The 25,904-nt window shown below is 39.7% G+C and overlaps 2 protein-coding genes across 3 annotated transcripts in view; one reads left to right on the top strand and one right to left on the bottom strand.

Annotated features, from left to right (window-relative positions):
- Positions 1-20,248, top strand: part of ttc36 (tetratricopeptide repeat domain 36) — a 68,445-nt gene extending 48,197 nt beyond the window's left edge. The window contains exons 1-4 of one of the 2 annotated variants that reach the window (XM_046073268.1): positions 17,227-17,253; positions 17,930-18,046; positions 18,277-18,465; positions 19,915-20,248. In XM_046073268.1, the coding sequence (XP_045929224.1) occupies positions 17,941-18,046; positions 18,277-18,465; positions 19,915-20,183 (564 nt within the window). In that variant the 5' untranslated portion in view covers positions 17,227-17,253; positions 17,930-17,940 and the 3' untranslated portion in view covers positions 20,184-20,248. Of the gene's footprint in view, positions 1-17,226; positions 17,254-17,929; positions 18,047-18,276; positions 18,466-19,914 lie in introns of those variants that run through there. The other variant, XM_046073267.1, reaches the window with a different exon arrangement.
- Positions 20,249-20,548: 300 nt separating this feature from the next.
- LOC123985360 (F-box only protein 40) lies at positions 20,549-25,135 on the bottom strand. Its single transcript, XM_046072838.1, has 2 exons — positions 23,255-25,135; positions 20,549-21,339 (listed from the first exon to the last, which is right to left on the bottom strand). The coding sequence occupies exons 1-2, from the start codon at positions 25,133-25,135 to the stop codon at positions 21,163-21,165; spliced, it is 2,058 nt and encodes a 685-aa protein (XP_045928794.1). The 3' UTR covers positions 20,549-21,162.
- Positions 25,136-25,904: the final 769 nt, after the last annotated feature.

Genomic DNA, 25,904 nt, shown 5'->3' with positions numbered 1-25,904 from the left:
GCTATATTTTTCTGCTAGGGCTAAGTACAAATGTATTACAATACTCTTTGCACCAATTATTTTGGTGTAAAGAACCTACATTGTACAAGACCAAATGTGATCCAAATCAACACAATAACTGCTGGTGCTGATCCCACTCACACTGTCATTGTTCAAACTGCAGACTAAACAAAAAAAATAATAATAACCTTGCCTGATACTCCTAACAATCTCATCCACAATGCCAAAGACACCTTAAAATACACTGCTAAAAAGCAAAAAAATTTTAAAAATATTTAAAATAAATTTTTTTATTCACAACCCAAGGCAGGAGCAATCCACGACCCTCCCATGTAGGGCTGGACGATTTCACCTAAAATCAAAATCACGATTAATTGAACATACAAGGTTTGTACTGTAAATATGCTTAACTATTAAAGCTGGGATGATTTATTCACAGATTTCACAAATCCATTATCTAAATGTTAATTAATAAGGTAATGTTGACGTGCACATTACAGAGACATGGTTCCACTTAATTCGGCATATCTCTGCTACTGAATTTTAACCGCTGCTACTAAACTTTCACTCAATTCTTTAATATGGATGTGGAACAAATGATTTTCACCCGCACAGTGTGTGAGCACGGTAAATCACGCTTTGCTAGCTTCCTCTCTTCATTCATCAGATAACATCTACGTGACGAGTGCTGTTATAAGAGCAGCGGTGTTACGTCTTTTAACTGCAGTGCAATGTGTTTGCATAGCGAGTGAGTGGACGAGCAAATGTGAGCGAGTAATAAGTAGTCAGTCAGGCAGTAAATGTACAGTAAGGGTCACAGTGTGTCCGTTATTAAAAGTCTGTTGTTTCATAGCTGGAAAGTTAAGGTTGTTAGCGCTAGTTATCATCTCCCTGTGCTTTAGACTCTGAAGGCTGAGCAGGACTGGACATGGCGGAGTCACGTGACTACACATGCAGTGTTTCAAGGGGAAAGTACATGAACCCACACAGTTTTACCAGGATTAAATAACCAAAATAATCGACATGGGGAAATTACGTCGGTTAGAGGCTCTGAATTTCGGTTTCAATTACCTTTTAATTAATTGTCCAGCCCTACTCCTATGTGGTTGGCCAGGACAGCCTCCAAGACAGTGGGTGGGGTATCACAGCGTTCAACAATATGAAATCCTCTTGCTTTTCATACTAACTGCTGGACCAAGCGGGAAGCTTCCGGTCAGCAAACTGATGCGAACCATGATGCAAACGTGGAAGTCCCTTAAACCTGCATTCTGTCGAACGACCAGCAGGGGGCAACTCTTCTGGTTGCAAAAAGAAGTCCAGCTCCATTGGAAATAATGGTAAAATGACCCTACTTCTCACCTGAAGTATTACCCTAGTAAACACTTTCCTAATGAGTTTATGGTCTCAATGACTAGTTTCATGTCTTCTTCAATACGACATGATGTTCATTTAGTAAATTATGGTCCCATTTAGAGGAAAATAGACCATAAAGCAGAGTATGCTTCAGAGTGGGATTATCTATGATTGACAAGTCATTACAATGGCGACCTGTCAATCAGGCTAGAGTGACTTGTACCCACAGCCCTGCGTAAATTCAGCGCCGTTGAAAAAGCATATTAGGAGTTGGCTGTTCATTTTCTCTGGTGAGTACATTTAGTTTTAAGACAGTTGTTCACTAGTCAAAATTGTCAGCCCTGTTAAAATGACAGTTAACATGAATTACCGATGCACCTAGCTAAGCAAGCTAGCTAGCTCCACACACAGCCGTTAGCTCCGTGCAAAATAATAATGATAATAATAATAATAGTAATCTTTATTTAGAGCACTTTTCAAAAACAAGTTACAAAGTGCTTTAACAAGTGTAAAGACAATAATACCCAAAAGACAATAAAAAAAACAATACAAGATAAAAGCAAGAAAACAATGAAAAGACTAAAATACACGTATAAGATAAAAATAAAATTAGTAAAATAGAATAAAAGCCCTGGTTGCAAAAAAATCAACATGGTGGCGACCTATCGGTCAAACTCGAGGGTTCAAACAAAAGTAATTTTGGCTCAGTTTGTTTGTCTGACTCCGAATGTGACTTTGTATAATTAGCCAACCTACAAGGCTCAAATGCCGATGTAGCGTCACTGCTGGCCAAATAGGCTTTTTAGATTCCCCAAGAGCTTCTTGTCTAAACATTACAGTTATATCTCTCATGTGGGACAGGATGTCCTGGGTCTTGACATCATTTTTGGGCATACATGGAACCTCAGTGCAGGCTTTGGTCAGCTTTACTGTTCAAACTCTTGCTTACTAACAAAAAGTAAAACTAAACTAAGGCACTGCACTATAAAGTCATAAGACAAAAATCATCCACCAATATTTCAAAATGTTTTCACTGTGTAATTTCAGCACCTGTAAATATCTCAAGGTGCTGTTCTAAAGTCCTAAAATGTTCAACATCAACAACATCAACATTTTTGTAATGAAGACTGTATGCTAATGGGTTTCCTAATCTGGATCACTTTTGCATGATGTCAACAATTAAAATGTCAAGAAATTAAAATGGAGTTGAAACAGAAAGATGCAAAGTGAATGAATTAATGAAAAAACACTGCCACTTCAATTCATTACTTTAATTTTCAAGAGTCTGCATCTGACATTTTTCATATCACAGCCAGTGATGCCATAATTACAGAAATGTTGTCATTACAGCTCATTCACCGACGATTAAAGTGAAAGAGAGTGGAAATAAATTACCCCTCTTATCATTTCTATTGCGTCATGCAGAGTGGAATGTATCACAGGGAAAGGTGAAGTAACATTCAAATGAAGCAAGACAAAGTTACAGTAGATTTCAGGCCTACAATGGACTCTTAAACCAACTTGTGTGCAAAACTTTCCAACTGATGACTCCACTAAAGTGTCTAAAGAGAGGAACTATTGATTTCTGTTCACCATCCAAACGGATTTAAATCTTTAATTAGCTCAGTGGCATGTGGCCAAATGTAAATTAGACATCTGACATGTGATTGTGTCAGGATGTTGATAAAACGTTCCAACATTGGCTTCTGGCGGAAACAGCATTGTCTATGGTGCAAATAAATCTGATTACCGAAATTGAATTGTAGTTAGCGTGTGTGTGAGAGAGAGAGAGATAGAGAGAGAGAGAAAGAGAGAAATCCAAATGTAATCTAATGCCCTAATGCAAATCTAATGCCACTAAAAACCAATTCATTGCTTATCTTGACTGTAATTTTTTAAAAGTTTAAGTACAGAAAATAAATTCAGTCCAGTCTGCTTTGAATAAAATAACCTACTCGTGCATGACCGGCTGCTACACTCCATCTTAGCTTGTTTATTGTATTAATAAGTTACTTCTGATTGGCTGAGCTGACTAAAGGCTTTTGATTCGCATATCCAAAATGCCACCCATGCGGCATGAACAAGCCACAGCAGAATAGCTGCAAAAACACAGACGTAGTGACAAAAAGTAGCTTCAGGCTACGATGTCTTAAAAAACAGAAGGTTACATCTATTTGTAAACCAAATTGTACACATACAATGTGCGAGTGCTTATGTTACACATACAGTATTTATTGAGTAATGACTTCTCATTTGTGTATTTTTCTCTTAATTAGCTGAAACAGTGTTTTAACACCTCAGGATCATACCTCACATGGTGACGAATGCCAACACTGCTTTACACCCTGCATGGAGACAACACCTGTTGACAAACTAACAAGACACAACTCAAAAAATGTTACACAACTATTAAAGCACTTTACAAAACTAAGTGTTGTTTGACATGACAACAACCAGACACAGACGCTCAGCCCATTTAATCAAACCCCAAACCCTCAGAGGCTGAATAAATGTCCCTGCCAAGTTTCATAAATGGGGGATCAATTATAATTGATTTCACAGTCTGATACATTTATTAAAGTGACATCCGTTTATTCATGTGCTTACCTGTTTTACCATTAGCCACTGCTTGCAGATGCAAAGAGAGTGAGCTTACTACATCATACTTTTTTCAAAGTATCACTTTGAGATATTTTGTTACAATGGAATAATTGCTACACCGGAGAGGCCCAGCCAATACATCAAGAGCAATGCTTAATTTCTCACACTGGTAGCAGATGAGACATCTCTATATTTTGTTAACTACAAGATATGTGCTATTGAGTGTGCAAACAGGCAGACAAGAAATGGAATTTCCCTTAAGAGCAGAATAAATTAGTTCCAGGGTGTTACCTCCTGTCACATTAAGTGACATCCCCCGCAGATGAAACCTGCCACTCAGCAGAGCAGGAGACCATTAGAGATGATCTCATCTCACCAACGACGTCACCAACAGACTGGGACGAGCCATGAGTATAGGGTTCCTGTAGGACCAATGTGGCTAACTGGTCGATGTTTGTTTTCTTCTCTGAAATATGTCTGTATGTGGATGTGTGTTTGTGTGCATGGTTTTGTGAGTGACATACAAGTAGCTATGGGTGAGCCCATTTGGAGTTCACGGCCACCAAATCTAATGGCTTCACACACATATAGGGTTAAATCTGAATTAATGAATACCAGTCAGTAACTGTTTTAAATGATTTGTCTTGATTATGTGACTACTTAAAGTTGCACTATGACCTGCGCTATTTTAGGCCCGCCAGGTTTTTTCTATGCCCGCAATAGTATAATTTCTGGATATGTTGCCTGTGAGTGGTGGTGGTGGTTGGAATAGATTTGTGCAGCTTTACCCAACTAGAGAAGACTGTGAGAGTTTGATGAATGAATTTTCAATGGTGAAAATGTAATTTTAATCAGGTCTGCTGCACCAGAATTGATTTCCATCATAGATAAAAACCAATATGAGAAGAAGTTAATCAAGAAAAAGCTTGACATTATAAAATATCAAGCTACCCCTTTTCCCATTATATCTCTTTAACAGTATTATGTATATATGTAATATAACTTTTGTTGTCAGATTTATATCTGAGAATCTGCAGTAGAAATATGCAGAAATTTCTCACCTTGTTTAGACTTTGGTATAACTCCTCCAATCACACGCACGCACTTGCCCACTAAAATTTTATCGTGCACGTAGCCGACCAATAGGACGTTGCTACGGATACGTGCATGACGTATAAATAGCAGTGTCCCTACTGCCTCAGCATCCGACCGCCTCCTCCGCCCTCTAATGGACTCTATGGGTACAGTGGGTGGAGCCCGGTGACTGTCCGCCCTAGGCGCGACAAGCCAAAGTCCACCACACCAACCCGGTCGGCCACAGGCCGGCCAAAGTCCCGACCACCACATCAGCTACTGACAGAATGATGGGACACCCCTGAGAAGGCCGCTGGACAGATAGGGGCTTGGCCTGACCATTAACACCTGCACTGCCCTGACTTCTCACTGAAACTTCGGGCACCACCAGTGTATGTTCCCCCTCTACAGCCAATAGTCACCAGATCCTCACTTTTCAGATCCTAGGTCGAATGGGGGCTGTGTGCTCTGCATAGGACATTAGCATAGCACACATGGACACAACAGATGCACTCTCACCTCCCTGCACCCTAAGTGGGGTAGGGGGGTAGAAAGCATTCAGATTTATTGTCCTGGACCTGAACATGCTCCTTATGTTCTTAAGAACAAAGGAGGTGTGTTGTCTCAATCCGGCTGCACTGTGGACACCAAGAACCAGCATGCAGCTCACAGCTCACTCACCTTCTTAGCAGAGGTGAGAGCAAGGCGCAGGACTGTTCAAGAGATAGCATTTTCAATCGGGACTGTTCCAGGGGCTCATAAGGTGCAGATTATAGAGCCACCAACACAAGCAGCAAGTCCTACTGAGGCAAAGAGAGATACGACACCGGTCGCTGTCTTCTCACACAGAAAGCATATCTCGAGGGAGTGGGTGAAGACTGTTCTGTCACCAAACCCCCTGTGACAGCAGGTGTTCTGATGCCCACATCTATAGGTTCCCTGCCAGCGCCAACAGAGCCGAGGATTGGACTTCGCCCTGTCTGTTGATGTATGCGCTGGAGGAAATGCACCACCACATGGGTCACCTGCCCTGGTGCAAAGATAATTTTCTAGTAGTGGCGACTCCATCCGTGGAGGTGGTGAATTCAGTGAGCAGTTCGCCGTTTGCTGAAGAAAAACGGATGCTGAGGCAATAGGGACACTGCTATTTATACGTCATGCACGCATCTGTAGCGACGTCCTATTGGTCGGCTACATGCACGATAAAATTTCAGTGGGCAAGTGCGTGCGTGTGATTGGAGGAGGTAGTACCCCATAGAGTCCAGTAGAGGGCGGAGCCTGTGTGAGATAGAACATACGATTGCTTGATACATGAACAGTGAACCACGAGGCAAATTCAAATCAGCCACGCCCTACAGAAAAGCACACATTGCCTAAGAAAAAACTGTTTTTTCATTTTCAAAAAGGGAAGTAGAACACAAGCTGATGCTTCACTGATTTTCAGCTCAGATGTTTGTGTACCTTTCTGTGCTCTGCACATGGCAAGTTGTATTTTTTCTTTCTCAAAATCCCAAAACAGAGTACAAAAGACACCTGTGAAACAGATGGTTATTTCTTCCAAAGATTCTCTGACCTTTGAAAAGTAGACTTGTGACTGGAAAGTCTATGGTTTGAATTCAAAAGTATATTGGAAAGTGAATAAGAAATTGTTCATTTCTCCAAGTGCTGCCCAGGTGCTCATGAGAAACACAGTGGGCATCCACTGGTGAAGCTGTTTAATGGCAGTTCACATGTTTGAATGTGTGCACCAAGGGCTCATTGTCAATTACTCTGCCAGTTATCTTCCTGATTAATCATTTAGTCTATATACAATGTCAGAAAACAGAGAAACACTATCCATTCAAGTTCCTCAGTGCAAGGTCATATATTGAAATGTTGTTTTCGCTGACCATCAGTCAATAACTATTCAAAAATTATTCAGTTTATATTAAACACATTAAAGCAGGGAATCTTCACATATGGGGGTTGAAAACAGCAATTCTTTTGTCATTTCTGCTTGCAAAATCACTTAAACAATTAACGTATTAAAATATTTGCCAATTATTTTCCTGTTGATTAATCGACTCATCAAAGCAGCTCTGTGCACCCAATTACAACAGAGTCAAATCATCCTTGCTAATGAATGTGACTGAATAAAATAAACAAGTTCCTCACACCTAAATGAGAAAATAGTTTGCCAGGGTGTTCTCAAATGATCACATGCTGATCTGCTGATCCAAATTAGCAAAACAAAGACATACCAAATTTCTTGGTGAATGATGGGAAAAGACTGTGGTTATGGCCAAAGAAATTTAGTTAAGCAACATTAACTTAAGGTAAGGAAAGATTGTCACAGCTTTAAAAACACCATTGAGTGTTGGCAGGACCCCCAACCATCCACCACAACCTCCTTTCTTTAGGGCCTTTTTTTTCTTAATGAAGCATGATCTCAATAAAAAGCTTCCGACTTTGTCTGTATTATGAACATACTGTTTACTACATCTTTCAGTTTTCCTCTTGTATGCTTCTCATTGAGCTTATTTGAAAAACATTTTCGCATTATAATATTTGATGATTCCACACTTCACAACTTGTGCCAAGGCTTAGTGAAAATGCAGGAAGTAGTGCAAAGCGCAAAGGAAGGGTGTGCAGGTCAGGGTGGTATATGTACATATATATTGTCTAATTTTCCTGCAAGAGACTGGAGCATCCTGTTATAAGCCAACAATTACTGTATGCAATTTTTATTATCCACAATCTTTCCCTAATGTTAATCATACAGAGATATTATAAAAAATTAGAATTGGAACAATTTTGGCACTGAAAGAGTTGTCCAATATCGGCGTTCTTGTTTCGTTTCTAGATAGGGCAATCAGCAAAAGGTTAAGAACAGTCGCTGTGGGCCGTTTCAACAAAGAGTTTCACATTTTTCTGGTGAGGATAGTCAAATTAAGGAAACAGGACAAGTGACTTGCTGAAAAGTGACTGCATTGCTAGCTCTCGGCTCTATGTATATACTAGCACTGATGTAACAGTAAAACTGGGGGGAAAAAACAGCAGAGACTGAGTTCATGAAATAAGTGGGCTTCATCTCATAGCTCTGGCCTGTGCCATTCATGAACCTCTCACTCCTGTAAGGTTAATGGTGTGGGCTGTTGCACCGCTCTGTTGATTAATTGCAACTGGACTGAGGTCAGTGCCTCCATCCTTTTCTAGAACTATAGCTCATAACAAACAACTGTATTTACATGGGAGCTGTGAGTGGGCGGACAGCTCCAGTAAGAACTGTGCCAGATGAAAACACTGCTGCCTCCAGATATAAATGTGTGTAAATGAGTCACCAGAGAAAGAGACCAGTAAATTAGCCATAAATGCTTTTTCTTGTTGTTTTTTATTAATACCTTGTTGACCTATATTAATGAACTGCATTGGAGCTTTTCGCAACAAAATTCTAAGACCTTGTTTAGAGTTATAAGCCCTTGAAATAGTTGAATGCTAAAAGATAAAAAAAATTAAATGCAACTTTGGCCAGACAGCGATGAAATGAAGTCTTGATGTTATTGCTGAAGGCATAACAGAAGCATCATGTTTTATTCAGTCTCCATGCATGAACCTCACAGAGTGAATCCCTTGAAGTGACCAGAAGCAGGCCTGGAAAGTTCTGTCTTTGGGCTCCATCCTTTGGTCAATGTGCATAACTGCAACAACAAATATGCTTCTTGGGGTTTTGTATGGTATCAATTAGCCTGAGTGACCAACAGCAATGAATTTCAGTTTCACAGTTGCTACTTTTTCCTGTATTTTGTATTTTTTTATAAGATTTTTGACATTTTCATAGATGAGATGGAGAGTGAACAGTTTCTCTTTGTAATGAGAAGTTTCTTTATGCAAAACAAATCTCACACTCTTATACAGCAATACTTAGTCCTTCAGGCAATCCAGCCTGAGACATTAACCAACCATTTTTGCACTCTGTGAACTGGCTGACAAGAAGTAATCTACAAACCATACAATATTGCGGCCGATTAGATCTCACACATCACTCCGAGGGACTTTTCATTTTCCAAATGAGTTATCCCGCCTGCACAAATGATGTAGCCGCATGACATCAAGTGTTAAATAAGCTTTGGACCAAGGCTATCCATTCTACTTTGTGGCTGCACTGTAATGTCTACTCCACCATAAAAATCTTATTTTCTATCCAATGCAGGTAAACGATCTCCAGGGATATTCAGGTGCTCATTTAACTTTCTAATAGAGGACTTTAAAGACATGCATATGGCTTCTCACAAAGACCAGATATGCCTTTTCAAGTGCATCCTGGCATGAGAACAGTTGACTAAAAAATGCATGAGAAATGCGATGCTAGGTGGGTGCGTGATTTCCAGGAAAAATGCAAGTGGGACAGTATTTTATATTTCTTTTCTTTCACTGTAGGTATGATGTAATACATTTTATTATTATACTTTAATAATTGGTGTTAAATTGTTTGTATTTGATTATTTATCAGATTTTTCTTCAATGCCAATCTGTCAAGTTGGAGAGACACAATTATTAGCATCTGTACTGTTACTGAATTCATACAAAAATTCATGGACTGAGAGAATATTCAAGTGCACTATAGCTGTTCATATTGACTACTATTTCAGTGTGCCTCGAGTTCTGCACCAGCAAATGTTACTCTTTCTAGCAAAGATACCCTGAAAACTATCCAAAACATCAGCCGGTCCTTGGAGCACAGTGGGAGACTTGTACTCATGCTTATAAACCCAGACAGAGTTGTCAGATGAGCAGAGAAATACCACTGATTGAATTGAGTTGTATGTGTGTGCACTGTCAATGGGGTGGTAAAAGGATAATACCTGCTTCATACAGGAATTCACAAATTCAATAGCAAAATTTAATTTGCTTCACATATTTGATGCAGCTCTATTCAAAAAACATACATTTTAATTTAACAGATTGTCCACCATAAAAAGTATATTAAGATTACAGCACAACAGCAAAATAAAGATAAAGATGTGTGCATATTATCTATCAAGCTATAATGATATTCATCTATGAGACACTTCCTCTAACTATGATATAAAGTACTTTAAAATCCTCAGCAGGTTCCACACGTAAGTGCGTCATTTGGGATCATTGTTAATAACGTATACAGGGTAAGTGTTGCCAGAGAGAGTGCAGCTACTGAGCTCAACACACTCCTCTGTGTTGCTCAGAAGAAGCTAAAGCCAAGCGCTCTGGGTATTGTCTTTCTCACTGATTTGAGCAGGGCAGCGACTTTGGGAACAAATGGTAGCATATCTCTGGTCCCCAGTGGATGAATTTAGAGGGTTTTCTTCAGTTGGCTTTGAGCTACCATGGCTTCATCAGGGAGGGCCAGTATTAGTCTGAACTGAATGTCATGCCTCAGCAGTGCAGTCCCTTTTCATGCAGCAGGAGCTGCAGCCGACTGTAATGCATGTAGGTGCTGCATTACTGCACCAAAAAGAAAGCAGTCAAAAGTTCCCCCAACTGTAGGATTTTACACTATAGTGATGGCAGTAAGCTGTGTGCTCAGATCATGGAGTGCTCTCCAAGACTGAATTGTCATAGGAGATTTGTGTGTAGCACAGCCACTATTTCCTAATAAACAGGTGTTGATTTATCCTTGTTTCCTAGAGCTGAAAATTAATGTTCTATCATTCTCAAGGCATTGTTTTATGATGATCTGTGTAAAATTCAAGCATTCTAAATACTAGAAAGTTGTTTCTCACAAACTAATGCACTTTAGGCGATTCGGAGACTCTAAATATACAGTATACGATAATGTGAGTAGGGCTGCAAATAACGATTGTTTTCACTGTCGATGAATCTGTCGATTATCTTCCCAATTAATCGATTAGTTGTTTGGTCTATAAAATGTCACAAAATGGTGAAAAATGTTTCCCAAATCCCACATGACATCCTCAAATGTCCTGTTTTGTCCACAATGCAAAGATATTCCATTTACTATCATAGAGTAGAAAAGAAACCAGAAAAAATAGTCACATTTAAGAAGCTGGAACCTGAGAAGTTTTACTTTTTTGTCTTAAAAAATTACTCAAACCGATTAATCGATTGTCAAAATAGTTAATTAATTAAATAGTTGACAACTTAATGATTAATTGATTAATCATTATAGCTCAAAATTTTAGTGGAATTTTGAGTCCCTGTATGTGTACCAACCTGCTGAGGGTGTCCCCTGTCAGTGTATGCTGGGACAGGATCTAGCCCACAAAACCGTACACAATACAAGCTGTACTGAAATGGATGGATATTGATGAACTATACAAATTTTTGAACTATACATATTTAAACAGATAGTTGAAGACTGTGACTTATAGATGACTTACAAAGAGAAAATGCATAAATTTATATCAGTAATATTTGATATTACCAATCTAATCTTAAACATCAACAGAAAACATTCATCCAACATTGTTGTTAGTCAGCTACACAAATGCAACAGCTGCTTCCACTCATGTATTTTGAATATTGGTGGTGGGGTCGCCATTTACATTTATAGATAGCCCCTTTAAATTGTATGGTAACACTAGAGTGATTGTAAGTAGCAGCACAGCTGCAGTGTTATAAGACCATCCGCCCCCTCTCCTGCCCACAACCAACACACAACCAACACACACAAACACACACACTATCCCTCCGAACCCACAATCAAATTTCACTCAACATCTGCAAAGGATTCCCAGCAGGCTGTAAATGCACATTAGCCTGGGGAAATGTACAAGATTGGTTCACCTCACTAGTTTCAGTTTTGTTCTTAAGTTTCAGTGTGTTGTTTTTTATCACCCGGTCAGAGGTGGCACAACACCTCTAACAAAACAGCCTGCCCCACTTAAATCCCTCTGTTTTTGCCCAAGTCAACCATAAATCATCCATGGTTCGTTATGACAGTTTCAGCTACGCTCCACCACATTACTTTGGGAAAACATTACAGTTACATGTCCAGATATCCCAAATCCTAAAATTGCTATTCATTTTTATATGTTTTGTTTCCTCTCAGTGCATCCGTTGATGCAATCATGGTTTTAATCATGGTTGGTTGGTTGGAAGAGCGAGTGAGTGATTGAGTGTGTGTAAGTGTGTGTGCTGAAGCCGATTCAAAACTTTGTTGTTAAATTCTCAGGCAGGGCTGCTCTTGAGACGCAAATCATTTTGATTTTATGGTTGTTTTATATCTTGTTCTTCATACTGTTATAATGTCGTTCATTTCCGGTGTGTAGAACAAATACTCTGTGGCCATTTTTAGACATATACTGATTGGTCTTGAAAAGTGAGTGTGACCTCTATAACCATGTTAGACTGAACTCCTGTGGTAACTATAGAATCAAATATGTGCCTTGAGTAAGAAATGCAGGAGTGCAGTGTAGTGACAGTTTAAAAAACAAAAGTAAAATGAATATATGACAATGAGCCAATGATTTTGGTATATTAAATACTGAAAATATATAAAACTTCTGACCATTTTATAAATTTTCCACTAAATCTTAAACTGATATTTGTGAGAGTGCTCTAATCTTAGTGTCACAATGACAATAGAGAACTACAGTAGGGTACTGCCAACCATTAATTTTCTTTTTGTGCTAGCAAACCATTCATGTAGGAAAATCGATGCGTGATAACCACCTGGGATCTGTCATGTTATTGTAAAAAAAATTTAACTACTATCTCATTTTTGTTACTTCTAAATTAAAACCAGTCTTATGCAGTGCCTAAACATATGTTTGAATTGAGAAACTAAACTGCAACAACGATACACGCTAGTAGTAAACTGCACTCAGATTTATGGTGATGGATCCCACCACATACAACATCCATCAGTGGCGCCTGACAGCCTTCCTGTTTTCAGCCTGGCTGAACCATAAGCCAAACCAAGCATTTCTACATACATTCCCTCACAGGGGGTGCCATAAATGTGTTTACACTTTTCAGAAAATGTCATAAAATACATAGCCTAATATACAGTACATAATGTAGCCTAGTTTTTTGGAGGAAGTGGACATGGCCTATTACAGCACAAAATAAACAAATCTCCTAGATATCCATTGTTTTCGTAGCCAACCATTATTAGTTGTGCATAAAGCCATCAGGATGAACGGCTTACATTTCCCCCGCATGTCTTTGGCAAAAGGGAGAGGAAGTACTATGTAAATGTTGTGTTGCAGAGCAGACAGTGTTGCTAAAGATTTCCCACAAATGGAGTACATTGTTTATTTGCTTAACCTCTGGTACCTCTGCAGTTATTCCCCGTCCCTCCACAGAGCGGATTACTTTGTTTTAATCCAGCTCAGAGTGCCCCCGCACAGCACACGATAGTCCATCGTCAGTCCAGGTATCGACACACGGCCCCTGTTTACCTCCATAGGGCAGAGGGATTAGGAGCACAAGCTTTGATGTCAGATTCACACACAGAAGTGGAATAAAGCTAAAGCCTCTAAGGGTTATTATGATATCCAAGTCCATTTTTTTTACCAGACGTTATGAAGCAATGGGAGAGCCAGGAAAAAGAAGAATATGGAGGACCAAGTGCAGAAGACTCTCTTTTATCTTCTATCCATTTTATTTATTTATTTTATCTTGGTCTTTTGTTTTGTCAATCAGGAGATTTTATGTTGGCCCTAAAAGACATTTCTACTGTGTCTGCTAAACAGCTAATGAGTAGTAATGTTTTCTCATTCACTATTAGCACTTCAGTAAATGCTGTTCCATTATTTATACTCTGCTGGTGCAGTCAGATTTAATCTATTTACTGTTCTTGTAATTGCTTAGAGGAAATACAAAGGATGTGCTCATTGCTATACTGTATGTCGGTACTAGGTTTTACAGCAGTACTACCACTGAGGGTCAGTGTTTTTTTGATTATCTGTTAATTTCCCTCTTGGCCTACGGCAGAAACACTCCATCCTCCCAGCTCTTGGTTTTGCAGTCTGTAAACACCGCCAATGTGTTTCCCTATTGACATAATCAAGTTGAGTGGTGCTGATGCAGTGACATTCGCCGTAATAGGAGACTGATAATCCTCACACAATTGCTTCTCCACTTTTGCACTACAGTGGAGACCATGTGGGACACACAGTGCTTCTGTACAAAATCTGCTGCTTGCCAAGTGGCCGTGAACATGATAGCCTAGCCCTCACTCCTTAACTCTTATTACCCTGTGGAAAATGGGAGTCCTGCAAGATCATACTGTGTGTGCTGGAGGAACGACAGAAATATAAGCAGTTAGAGCTCTCTCAAGTGGTAAAAAAGAAAACTTCTCCCTGCCCAGCACTCAAGAAGCTCTTTTTTAATCCTCTTGGATTTTTATCATCCAGGAAAATAACTATACTGTCTAGGGTTTTTAATTGCCTTTTTAAAACCTTGCAGTAATTTGTCCAGATCATATTTTCCTCTCTGAGCTAAATGAAGTCTTGGAATGGCCGTAGAATATAGAATTGCAGCAGTACAGTAATAAAAGTTTAAATTAGATACTTAAAACTTGCAGCATTAGTCAAGCAGGTGTCATTAAGGCTTATAATTTTCTTGCTAGACAAGTCTCTAAAGTGTCAAATTCACATATCCTGCTGCATACATATACACTGTGCAGATCTCAGTTTTTATACGATTGTAAATTGAACATCTCTGGGTTTTAGACAGTAATTTGAAGATGTCACCTCAGATGTGAGATCTTCGATGAGCCTTTTTTTGTGTTCAAAACAATAACCAACAAAATCCCTCTCTGGAGAATTTGTTTAATATTCAGACTGAATGGTCATTTTCTTACTTCATTACTTAGTCTGACATTGCCATCTCAATAGCTGTTCTATGTGGGGGGGAAGGACATGATTTTCCCCTAATCTGTTGCTACTGTCTGACAGACTCTAGGACATTGTCAGCACTGAAGCTGTATTAGCTAGTTAGCTTGAGATTCACATGTTTGTAATATATAACATGTCATATCATTTATGCAAAGTCAGTTTGCAGCATTGTGAAATTTCCTCTTACTCTGTGTATATGGCAGCTTTTGTGAAGGAAGGATCTTTCACTTCAGCCCAGCTGCTGTCTTACCTAAACTATAATTATAGAAAATAAACTCCACATCAAACGCATTTCCCTTGCCTCAAGTCTTACTGTGAATGAATACGCTACCTCTCTTTTGATATGTATGCATTGTCAACATATGGCTATGATCTTTTGTCTGTTTCTTACCCATTCCAATTTTTGGCACTGTGTTTAGCATTTTGAAGGCAACATCCATAAATCAGTTACATCTCTACTGATGTCGGTATTGCAAAGGATGTATGCACACTGAATAACTACTTGTATTTTATCTGTTACTATGGGTTATACCCTACAGGTCTGAAACAACTTTATGTTTGCATTAAATAATGTCTAGCAAACATTTTGAATTAAACTAAATGAGAACCTAACCATCTGTAAAATAAAACCAATTGCACTAAAAATTACAACAAACTAACTGAGGACAATTTCTTAACAAACTTTGTGTTTCAGCTACTATACAGATCTGCCTTTTAAAAGTCCTAAAAGCCAGTACCTCCATGAGCTCTCTCTTGTTCCAGATCACTGCTAACAGTAATTGGAAACAACTGAAAAAGAATTTGAGCTGGAAGCATTTTCATCTGTGACTCACTTACACACATTTGCTGAAGAAACATGTAGTTATTTTTGAAGCCAGTGACAATTATGACAAGCCAGTGTTTCCATGATCACTCATACTGTTTCAATCAATGTCAGTGGTATTCATATCACTTACTACTATTGGTTTCCCTTTATGGCGATATCTGTTGTTCTCCGTGGTAATTTTTTATTGATTAATGAATTAGAAATAATCAATGTGTTATGCCATAGACTTTATGATGAATGACATGACAGGTCTCCAAAAGCATGCCGAAACATCTTGATCACCCCCTGGTGGCTGGCTGCAGAGTATAGGTCAGAAACAACCTCTAGTTAGCAGATGGGACATTGGAAATTTGGGCAGTCGTTTACAGCAGGATGCATGAGAGTTAGGTTACACTGACAAGGTCTCCTGCAGATGTGTCCGCAGACATATTCTGTTTATCTGCCCTGTGAGCGCAGGCAAAGGTTATCTGAAAACGCCAGATAACTGGCCCGATTAATCGGCCAACCAATTCTATCACAACTCCTTAAGCATCTAAACACGTGTAACAAAGACCAATCACACTACTGTACACCGCTCAACTACACAGCACCAGATTCCAACAAAATTATGCTGACAATGTAAACTCCACTTAATGAAAAGAAATGAGCACATAATAAAAATTGTGTTTATTTTAAGTATCCCAGACCAAACAGAAAATTATCCTACAAACATCCAATCACCAAACTGCATCACACTGCTTACAATACACAAAGTATGTGTCTTGCCTTCAGACAAGCTTCTTCTGTATCAAGTCATCAAAGCGCATCCACGTCCAGGTCAGCATAGACAGCAGAAGGCAGGATATGAGCCATGATATTTCCTCTGGATGTCTCCTATAACAGAATCAGATTATAAAACTATTATGTTCTGATGCAAGCAATGTACAAGCAAAGCAGTGTATTAAACCTGGTCATGGTGAGTACATGAGCAATTCTCTTGGAACAATTTGATTGTTCTGGAGGGGGCAATGCAACAGCTCTGTAGTAAGACTGCATAGTTTTCCTCCAAAACCAGTGTCTCGCAGATTTATCAGCCTTATTTTGAAATGCTGCAATGAATAGCCGTTTCCTGGACTTGCTCAGTAATGGTTTAGGCTGTGAAACAATATTGAAATTCTGCTAATGATCATTAGGCTGAAACTGCTGAATTGCTCTAGCCTACTGCTTCCTCCACACTGTCCGCAGCAAACTGCTGCTGCCATGTGAAGCACTACATTAACATCACAGACATTTGGTGTTAAAAAGGCTGTTTATTGGACATACACTAAAGATACAAACCCACCAGAGTGCACATGAACTTCTCAGCAACAGTTCCAGAGATTACAGGTCGATTTCATGAGCATGTGTACCACAGAGTGCAGATTAATCCGTTTTTTTCCCGACTCCGATTAGATGACCGTTGCCTCGTTGGTGTAATTGGTTAAAGTGGGGTTATGGTTAGGGTTAGCCAATCAGAGGTGGAGTAGGGGGCAGGACTTGACGCATAGACCCGCAGAGAGACCTACTTGTAAATCCCATGCTGTGGTGGTAAATATGATGGTATATGTGAAATCCTATTGAACTTCAAAGCATTTAAAATCCAAGATAGTGAAATAATGTCTGGCTGGCTAACTACAGTGATGCTCAGCATTGTGCTCACTGCTGCCTCCAGGGGCTGGAAACTGCACTGCAACAATACTGAGGAAGCCGCATTTCTTGTCCCCTCTTTCACTAGCTTCTGTAACCCACAATAACTGTTTATGAGGCTTTCTGATAACCTGAATATTTTTTCTTTTTATGTCAGTTTTGTCTGCTAAATTGGTATCTACCACTGTACCTGCCGATATGTCTGCAAATCTGGGCATTCATTTTAAATAAAGATACATTTAATTTGTTAAATCCCATGAGGTTTGGACAGCATGCCAAAACCTCTTCTTCACTTAGCACTGAGCAGAAATAATCAGACAGAATATCTCCAAGAACGTTTTGACTCTGTCTCCTTTTGCCATTATAACAGCAGCTCTGCAGTGCAGTTATCCGTGGCCTGCATTTTTGAGGTAAACTATTACAGATGTGCTCAGTGCAAGGAAATCTCAAAGTCCACCTCCCTGCTGCCGCCCCCTTCTTTGATTGGCTGGTGGAAATGGCAGAAATTAGGGGAGGAAGAATTCTCCTCCAGCTGAAATTTTATGTCATGATTTTCCTTTTTTGCCATCCTTCTCTGCTTTCTTTACAGACACCGGTAAGATGGCCTCGGCACATGACAGAGCTGTACTTCAGGCTATATTCAACCCCACCACCCCCTTTGGAGACATCCCTGGCCTGAACCAAGAGGAGGAATTAACTGATGATGGTGAGCGTGAGCTTCTGACTTGATGTGTCTGTATATCATGTCACAGCTTTTTATGTTTATCGTTTCACAGCATATTGAATTTATTTGAACGAATTCCATTCCTGGTCTAAAAAAAAACATGACATTTTAATCCAAGTTGAGTTCTTGGTGACATTTCTCTGTTTTCCTTGCCACGGTAACTGTCAATTGAGTTTGAGTGCTTTTTCAACCTGTTTATCTCCCCTTGCCAGACAGTGGCTTTGACACAGAGTTGCTGAAGCAAGTGAAAGAGTTGGAGATGCAGGGTGTCTCTGCAGCAGAGGCTGGGGATTTGCAAGCTGCACTTCAACTGTTCAGCCAGGCAATTCAGATCCTGCCTCAGCGAGCTTCAGCCTATAACAACCGGGCACAGGCCCTGCGGCTGCAGGGGAACACAGCAGGTACATGCCACAAATTCAATAATAACCCTTTCCATAGACACTGCAGTGTGCCGACATATCAGACTGTCGAGTCTGAGGCCAGCGTGACACCATATCAGAGCTTTGTCTATCTGATGCACTTTGTCAGCAGTGTTACAATACAGGCTCTGAGTCAGCCTTGTGTTGGGTACTTTTACCTGCTGTTTGGCATGAGTGTGGTGGCAGGGTTGTATACACTGAATGTAAAAAAATTACAGGGATTTTTTGTATTGCAGTCATATCTGAATCATCTAAAGGTTTAAGAATTTGTTGTGTGCTTCAGTGAAATGATCAAGTGTCTCCTGTATATGATAGATTCACTGTATTATAAAGAACAACATTGTAATTACAAAAACAACAGATGTACAGCAACAGATTATATTTAAAACATAATTTGTATTTCTTAGATTATTTAACCTGTGTGGCACATGTGAGTATTGCTATGGTGTTTTTACACTCACTCCCTAGATATCACTTTGTCAGTCATGCCATGTACTCAGTGCTGTAACATCTTTTTACTTGCATTGACTGTTTCTAAAATCAGAGTGTCTATCTATTGGTGGTACTTTTCAATTTGTCTGTAACCTGGTGACCGTTGTTGTTTATGCTGACTCACAAGATTGTCTGAATATTCCCAACAAATCATCTACATCATCTATTTAAAATAATTCACTGAACAAAATTATAAACGCAACACTTTTGTTTTTGCCTACATTCATCATGAGCTGAACTCAAAGATCTAAGACTATCTCTATGTACACAAAGGGCCTATTTCTCTCAAATATTGTTCACAAATCTGTCAAAATCTGTTTTAGTGAGCACTTCTCCTTTGCCAAGATAATCCATCCACCTCACAGGTGTGGCATATCAAGATGCTGATCAGACAGCATGGGTATTGCAAAGGTGTGCCTTAGGCTGGCCACAATAAAAGGCCACTCGAAAATGTGCCTTTGCGTACATAGAGAATGTCTTAGATCTTTGAGTTCAGCTCATGATGAATGAGGGCAAAACAAAAGTGTTGCGTTTATAATTTTGTTCAATGTATGAGGAAAATGTGAAATTACATGAGCATAATGTGAATCACTGCTGTGAGTGACAAAATACTGTAGGTCTGTATTCATCTGAAAACATCAATGTCATTACTAGTATGTCTAAGACTAAGACTGGTGAACTTTTGGATAAATGAAAAATATCAGATTGTTAGGTTATAGTCAGTTTTTAAACCCTGGTAATATTAGAAATACAGTAAATACATTTTTATTTGACTTTAGTACTTAGTGGTAAAATAATTCGAAGCAAATTCAGCTACATTACTCAGAGCGAATACTAGACTGACTTTAAGCCCAGAGTGAGTAGCCTGAAAAACATTACAAATTGAAAATCAACTTTCCAGACACGTGTGTGCCTCACAGTGCTCTTCTATCCTCTCAGGAGCGCTGGAAGACCTGGACCGGGCCATCTCTCTGAGCGGTGATGCTGGGCGAACTGCCTGCCAGGCACTCGTGCAAAGGGGCCTTTTACGTAGATTAGCATGCCAGGATGATGAAGCCAGAGCAGATTTTGAGAAAGCAGCTGCACTTGGAAGTGAATTTGCTCGACAACAGGCTGTGGTTCTTAATCCGTATGCAGCCCTGTGCAACAAAATGCTGTCAGAGGTGATCAACAAGCTACGCAATCCTGAAGTGTCTGAGATGCAGTAGATAATGTAGACAATTTCAGACATGTAAACCTTTTCTGTTATGAAGTCTGTGGTTAATAAAAGAAAGTTTTAGGCTTTTAATGTCCTTTTAATTCCACTGACTATGCTAAAATAAATAATAAAAAAAAAAACTTATTAAAACTTAACTTAAAAAAAATTAAGCCAACTGCAAGTTAGATTTATTATGGAGTATGTCACACATATATTACAGTCCACTCATTTTCCTTGAGAAAGACTAAATCAGAAACAAAGTTGTCAGTGTTCTCATCATAAAGCATGCACAGCTGTTTTTAATTCAATATCATATATACAACATTTGATATTGTATTCAGCAAATACCAGACTTGCTTTATGGTTCCACACAGATGAGGTACTTCAGCTTTTCTCCAGTAGATGTCAGTCTTGTCGTGTTGAGCAGCCAACAACAGCTACCTCTGCGGACCTCATATCTTTGAAATAATGCTTGTCACCCCAACAATGAAATAAGATGGAACAAACGACACTAGTCAGCTCAATATGCCAAACAAAGGCAAATTATATGATATTACAGAACATGAGGGCTCCTCTAAAACACCATATAAACACATTTGTGAATTTAGTTTCGTCAGAGGGGGAATTTACGTTTCATCATCTCTCAATAAACTCTTATAAACACTGCATAAATAGATTCATCTTAAGGCATTTGCTCACTTACAGGCAGAATGATTTGAGGAGATGTTACAAGAAAATGGAGGCTGAGTAAATCACATCAAAATCTTAAGAAATTGCAGTTTATGCTAAAGTGAATTCTCCACATATACTGTACAATATTTGTCCGCGGGGCTTCAGCACACAGTTTCGCTTCAGTTTCTGTACAGTAGGTATTTATGTGGAGGGTTTATCGAATTTACAGTTTTTTGGGTGCTTACAGAGTGAGTCTAAACATGGCATCACTCAGGTTGTGGTCTGCCCACTGAGCTATGGGACCATGTGCATTATGTTTAATGCTTTACTACTGCATACTTGTCTCTGACCTCTCCCAGGCAGACTAAAGCCACCGGCTCCGTCTTCTCATCTCTCTGGTAGAAGGAACAGGTTTTCAGGTGATCTGACATGGAAGGAGTATTGCTGAATCTCCATCTGTCCACAGACGAAAACAGAGAGCTGAACTCCCAAACCTGTAAACACAGAGACAGAGCAGAAGTAGGTGTAGGAGGCTGCTGTCATGGTATCTAACAACTCAAATGCACCCATGGCCATGAGGAAACATTTATTTTTACTATGTACGGAATCTAGATCACATAGTATTTTTATCACGTCATGGTATGATGTTATTTCTGTATCCATCCATTACAAATTTATTCAAATGATGCCCAAATACCCAGCTGTCACCCACACAGTGTTATCAACACTTTGTTTCCATGAATGACCACATATCTGACTTGTTATGGAAGGTCAGTATTTACAGGCAGCAAGGCCTCAGGCCATTCCACATGCCTGATATCATCAGCACACTCTTTGTCCCATGATCACTGCAGTGCTGTGATGTAAAAATACATACTTATGTATTTATACTTTATTTATCCTTCATCAACTTAGACAGAGAGGCTATGTGTTATGTATATTATTTTTTTAAAGAATTGGTGGAAGGTTAGCCAAACAACAAAATAAAAACTGATTACTTTAGCATAAAGTTATAGAAATCTATACCCCATATTTAGGTTTTGGTTCTTATCTGTGGAACTATGAATCATAAAAAATGTCTTTCAACAATTCCTTGTTCCACAATAAAGACTGTCCATCTTTTTCAACAATACTCCAGTATTCATCAAATTTAGTACATCAAATATTTGAATGAGATGTCAAAAGAATTTAAGCTTCCTGTACTGTTTTCCTATGCCTGTCTGGTTGCCAAATTCTTCTAGATCTGAACATTTGACATAAACTGCCATAACTAATAGATGACATGTGCACTCATCTACCGCAAGAAATCCTACACACATTGATGCCATTTACTGCATAGATGGCGCTACAGCAACATGATGAATAGATAGCTCAATGGACATGAGTCTGAATCACTTAAAATTTCATCCTGATCTACACTGGTCATACTTGCAGACAGGATTTAGGTAATCTCCAAAAATCAAGGCAGCTGGCTGTGTCGTCAAGGCTCAGACCACTAGACGACTAGGCGTCCCTGTGACCTAGTGGTCTAAGCCATGGGATCTAAGGTCTAGCTTATTGGTGTAATGTAAACACAGCATCCCTGGTTTGAATCCAGCGGTTGCATGTGACTCCTGTTTTTCGTGAATCTCTCTAATGTTTGCAATCAAATAAAAGGGGGAAAACTCTAGGCAGCTACTACGACATTATTGTCTATAACAACTGTGTATTTTATTTCAGGTCTGGATCCAGATTTTTTTTAAATGATAACTGTGCGGCCTTGGCAGGAGTTTTCATTCTCTAAGTGCTTCCTATAGAACTGCATATGATTTGTTTTTCAAACTTTATGCTGTAGATTAGAATCAGCACGTTGCAACACTACATTTAGCTCAACTGTCTAGCTGCCGGCCACTGCTTGGACACCAAAGTCAGAAAAGAAAACAAAATTTTCTTTCCTCAGTGTGCCTGACCCCACATGTGCTTATTTTTGATAAGGACCCAGAACAAAGTAGAAAATCTCCAGTGGCTGCTCCAGTGTGGCTGTGATTCAGTTTGAAATATTGTTAGAGAGAGTCTGGAAATTTTTTGCAGTGCAGCAGCTGTCATGTTGCATGAATAAATTTTCCAATGACAGTTGGAAAGAATGGTGCCAGATACTAAATGGGCACTGATATAAAATTTGGCCCTGTGTACCTTCACTGTGTACAAGGTTGAGATCATAAGAATATTTGAGATGGAATGGTAGCTCTCAATCAGTAAAATAAATAAATATAATAATATTTGAAAATCCTCTGCAGTTCAGTTAACAGAAAGAGAGTTATGACAAATTATTTGAGCAGTTAGTCTAAAATAATACATTTGATTTTATGAAAATCAATCTTTTGAATTTTATAAAAATCAAACATCTAAAAGACATGTAAGGATACTTGCTTTCTTTCGACATTTCCAGGAGCTTCCCCCGTGGGAATATGTCTTTTTGACCCACTTGAGGGACACCATCCCTCTCTCCTGCAACAATGTAGCACACACATCTCTCATCAGATGGGAGACCTGGGACAGCTGAGATAATGTAAAACTGTCAAGGTAAGCAGCAATGTGCTGAAGGATCTCCAGGGGCAGGCTGCTCAGGGGATCCAGATTATGTGCACCATTTCTGTGAGGGCTGAAGGTTTTCTCGCCTTCACAGAGGGAAGAGACTTCTGGCTGGAGGACAACGGCGCTGACATCTTGGCAGAATTTAATAGTAGCTTGGTGACCTGCAGGCTGAAACCTCGTCTGGCTGAAAGTGCAGCCGAGGTAACCTAAGGGGCAGCGTTGTTGGAACCAGCCGCTCAGAGAGGCCTGTATGTCAGAGTGTACATTCCTGAAATGAGAGCGGTATTCATCACGCCGAAATAAGTGGCCGCACATGTAGCTAAAGGCTGAACTTGATTTGTTATGTCTTCTGGTGACAGATTCTGCTTCGACATGTACATAAAGCCCATCAGGTTTGTCTGCCATGACGTCAGCAAGCGATGCATCTGTTTTGAACGGAGCAGAGGCAAAGTTGTATGTTTGCGTTCCAATATCTACATAAAGACCATCTGTCGACCCGCTCTCTGAGATTAAATGTCCTTTTAGTTCCTTTTCCAGGGAGCACAGGAGTGTGGCTCTAACCTCATCACCCTTCGGAAGATCCTCAACTGACATGCCCAAATCTGCAGTGTCAACACTCTGGTGTGTGGTCTTTGCTTTGTGTGCGGGGTCCTTCAGGTGACTGCGCCTAGCTCGATAGCTGGTAGGAACATTAAACGAGCGGATAGTTTTAACCTCTATGGGCTCCAGATTGCCATAAACAAAATCCTTTTCTCTTGGGGTGCAAGCAGGAAGTTGGCCAAAGTTAATCAACATCGCCCCATTGTGCACCAGATACATGTTATATTCAGCAATGTTGAATTCTTTGCCTAACCTCTCAAGGACCCCGTCTTGCCATGGGGCAAAGCCAGTTGCACCATCCATGCTTGGAGCAGCAGCAGCAGCAGCAGCAGCAGCAGCAGCAGCAGCAGAATTGTCTCGGCTCAAGTGTGTTTCCCGCTGACAGTTTGATGATTCTTGCTCTTCCTTTTCCTTTCCTTTTTTCTCCTTATTCAGGTTTTTGACAGTTTGCTTGCATCCCTCCATCTCCTTCTTGAATATTTTCTCCCAGGACCTATAGTTTTGAATACTATCCACGTCCCTGCTCTTTGCCAAAGCATCCCTCTCCTCTTGACTTGCTTCTTTCTCCTTCATCCTTGTGCAGCCATTTTCTGTCAGTTCACCACAATCTAAAGAACTGGTTGCCTCCTCTGCAGGACTGCTGACACCTGTAGACATATCCTGGAGGGCAGGATGCTCCACCATCAACTCAGGGAAAATGTTCTTCATTTTGATGGATTGAAACAGAAGCTCTTGGTCCCTGAGTGCCAAAGCAACATCAAGGTTTATTTTAGTTTGAGGGTTTTCTGAAATATTTTTGTAGAAGATCAGATCATTTTCTGAAATAGGCCAGCGGTTCCACTCCTGAGAGCAGCAGACCACGCTGGCAGGACAGACTTCCAGGTGTTTGGCCAGCCTATGGCGTGGCATGATAAGAGGACAGCCATAGTTGACATTGAGACAAGGAGTCGTCTCATTTGGGCAAAGAAGCTGGTGCTCCTCTTGCTTGCAGACATGGAGGATGGCGCCACAGTTTTTATGACACTTTATGATCATGCATGAGACAGAAATCTGCACTGGGACTTGACAGTGGACATTGTAACACTTGTCACAATGCTGATGGTGGCCCACAGGCATTTCTTCTGCTTTTTACCTTAAGAGAGAAATAACACAACAGCAAAGGTAGTTGTTAAGGTATGTTTGCAACATTTCTTGGTCCATATCCATACTGTAGCAAATGAAAAACACATTTTAAGTAATTTGAGAATCATATTTTATTATAAATCTTAAATGCAGTGAAAATAAGTGCACTTGTCATTGTGGTTTATGAACACAACGATCATCTGAGAAGACTTTCAAGCCAGAAAAACTGTTACAAGGTAAACTGTTTGAAGTTTGCATATTTATGCTGCACATAGAAAGTACTTCCAAGAAAGATATTGTTAATGTGCAACTCTGACTCATTTTGAATAGAAAAGTAAAGTAGATGGTAAGTTGTGTTCTGACATAAAGACTTAAAAATGCATAATTAATATGGGCTAATTGAATTATAAATACATTTTTTAAATATGGAGTACCTTAAGAAAATACATACATAAAACACAAAGAAATCCAAGTATTAGTAAATAAAAAGTGAACAACTGGAACAATAACACTGAAATTTCTCACCCTTTGTTCCTCTGTGCCTGTCACCTTGTGTTTGCTGGCACCTCTGAATAACCTCTGCACTGTGTCTGGACATTATAAATAGACAGAAACAGAGGGGCAGACAGGCCAGTTGGACAGGGCAGCATTGTCACACAGCCTTTAAGAGGCAAGGTCAGGTTACAGCCTCCACCTCTGCTTTACTGTGAGAGGGTTGTGACAGCAGGTAATCCAAGTTCTCAACAGTTTAACTACCGTATGT

The sequence above is a fragment of the Micropterus dolomieu genome, linkage group LG17, assembly GCF_021292245.1.
Source record: "Micropterus dolomieu isolate WLL.071019.BEF.003 ecotype Adirondacks linkage group LG17, ASM2129224v1, whole genome shotgun sequence".
NCBI lineage: Eukaryota > Metazoa > Chordata > Actinopteri > Centrarchiformes > Centrarchidae > Micropterus > Micropterus dolomieu.
The sequence above is the reverse complement of the archived record's forward strand: the minus strand, read 5'-3'. Positions and strand labels throughout refer to the sequence as shown.

Excerpts from the sequence above, each read along its gene's own strand:
- LOC123985360 (XM_046072838.1), bottom strand. The coding sequence starts at position 25,135 with ATGCCTGTGGGCCACCATCAGCATTGTGACAAGTGTTACAATGTCCAC. Across the intron at positions 21,340-23,254 it reads CCTGGAAATGTCGAAAGAAA|GTTTGGGAGTTCAGCTCTCT; the intron begins GCAAGTATCCTT and ends CTGTGTTTACAG.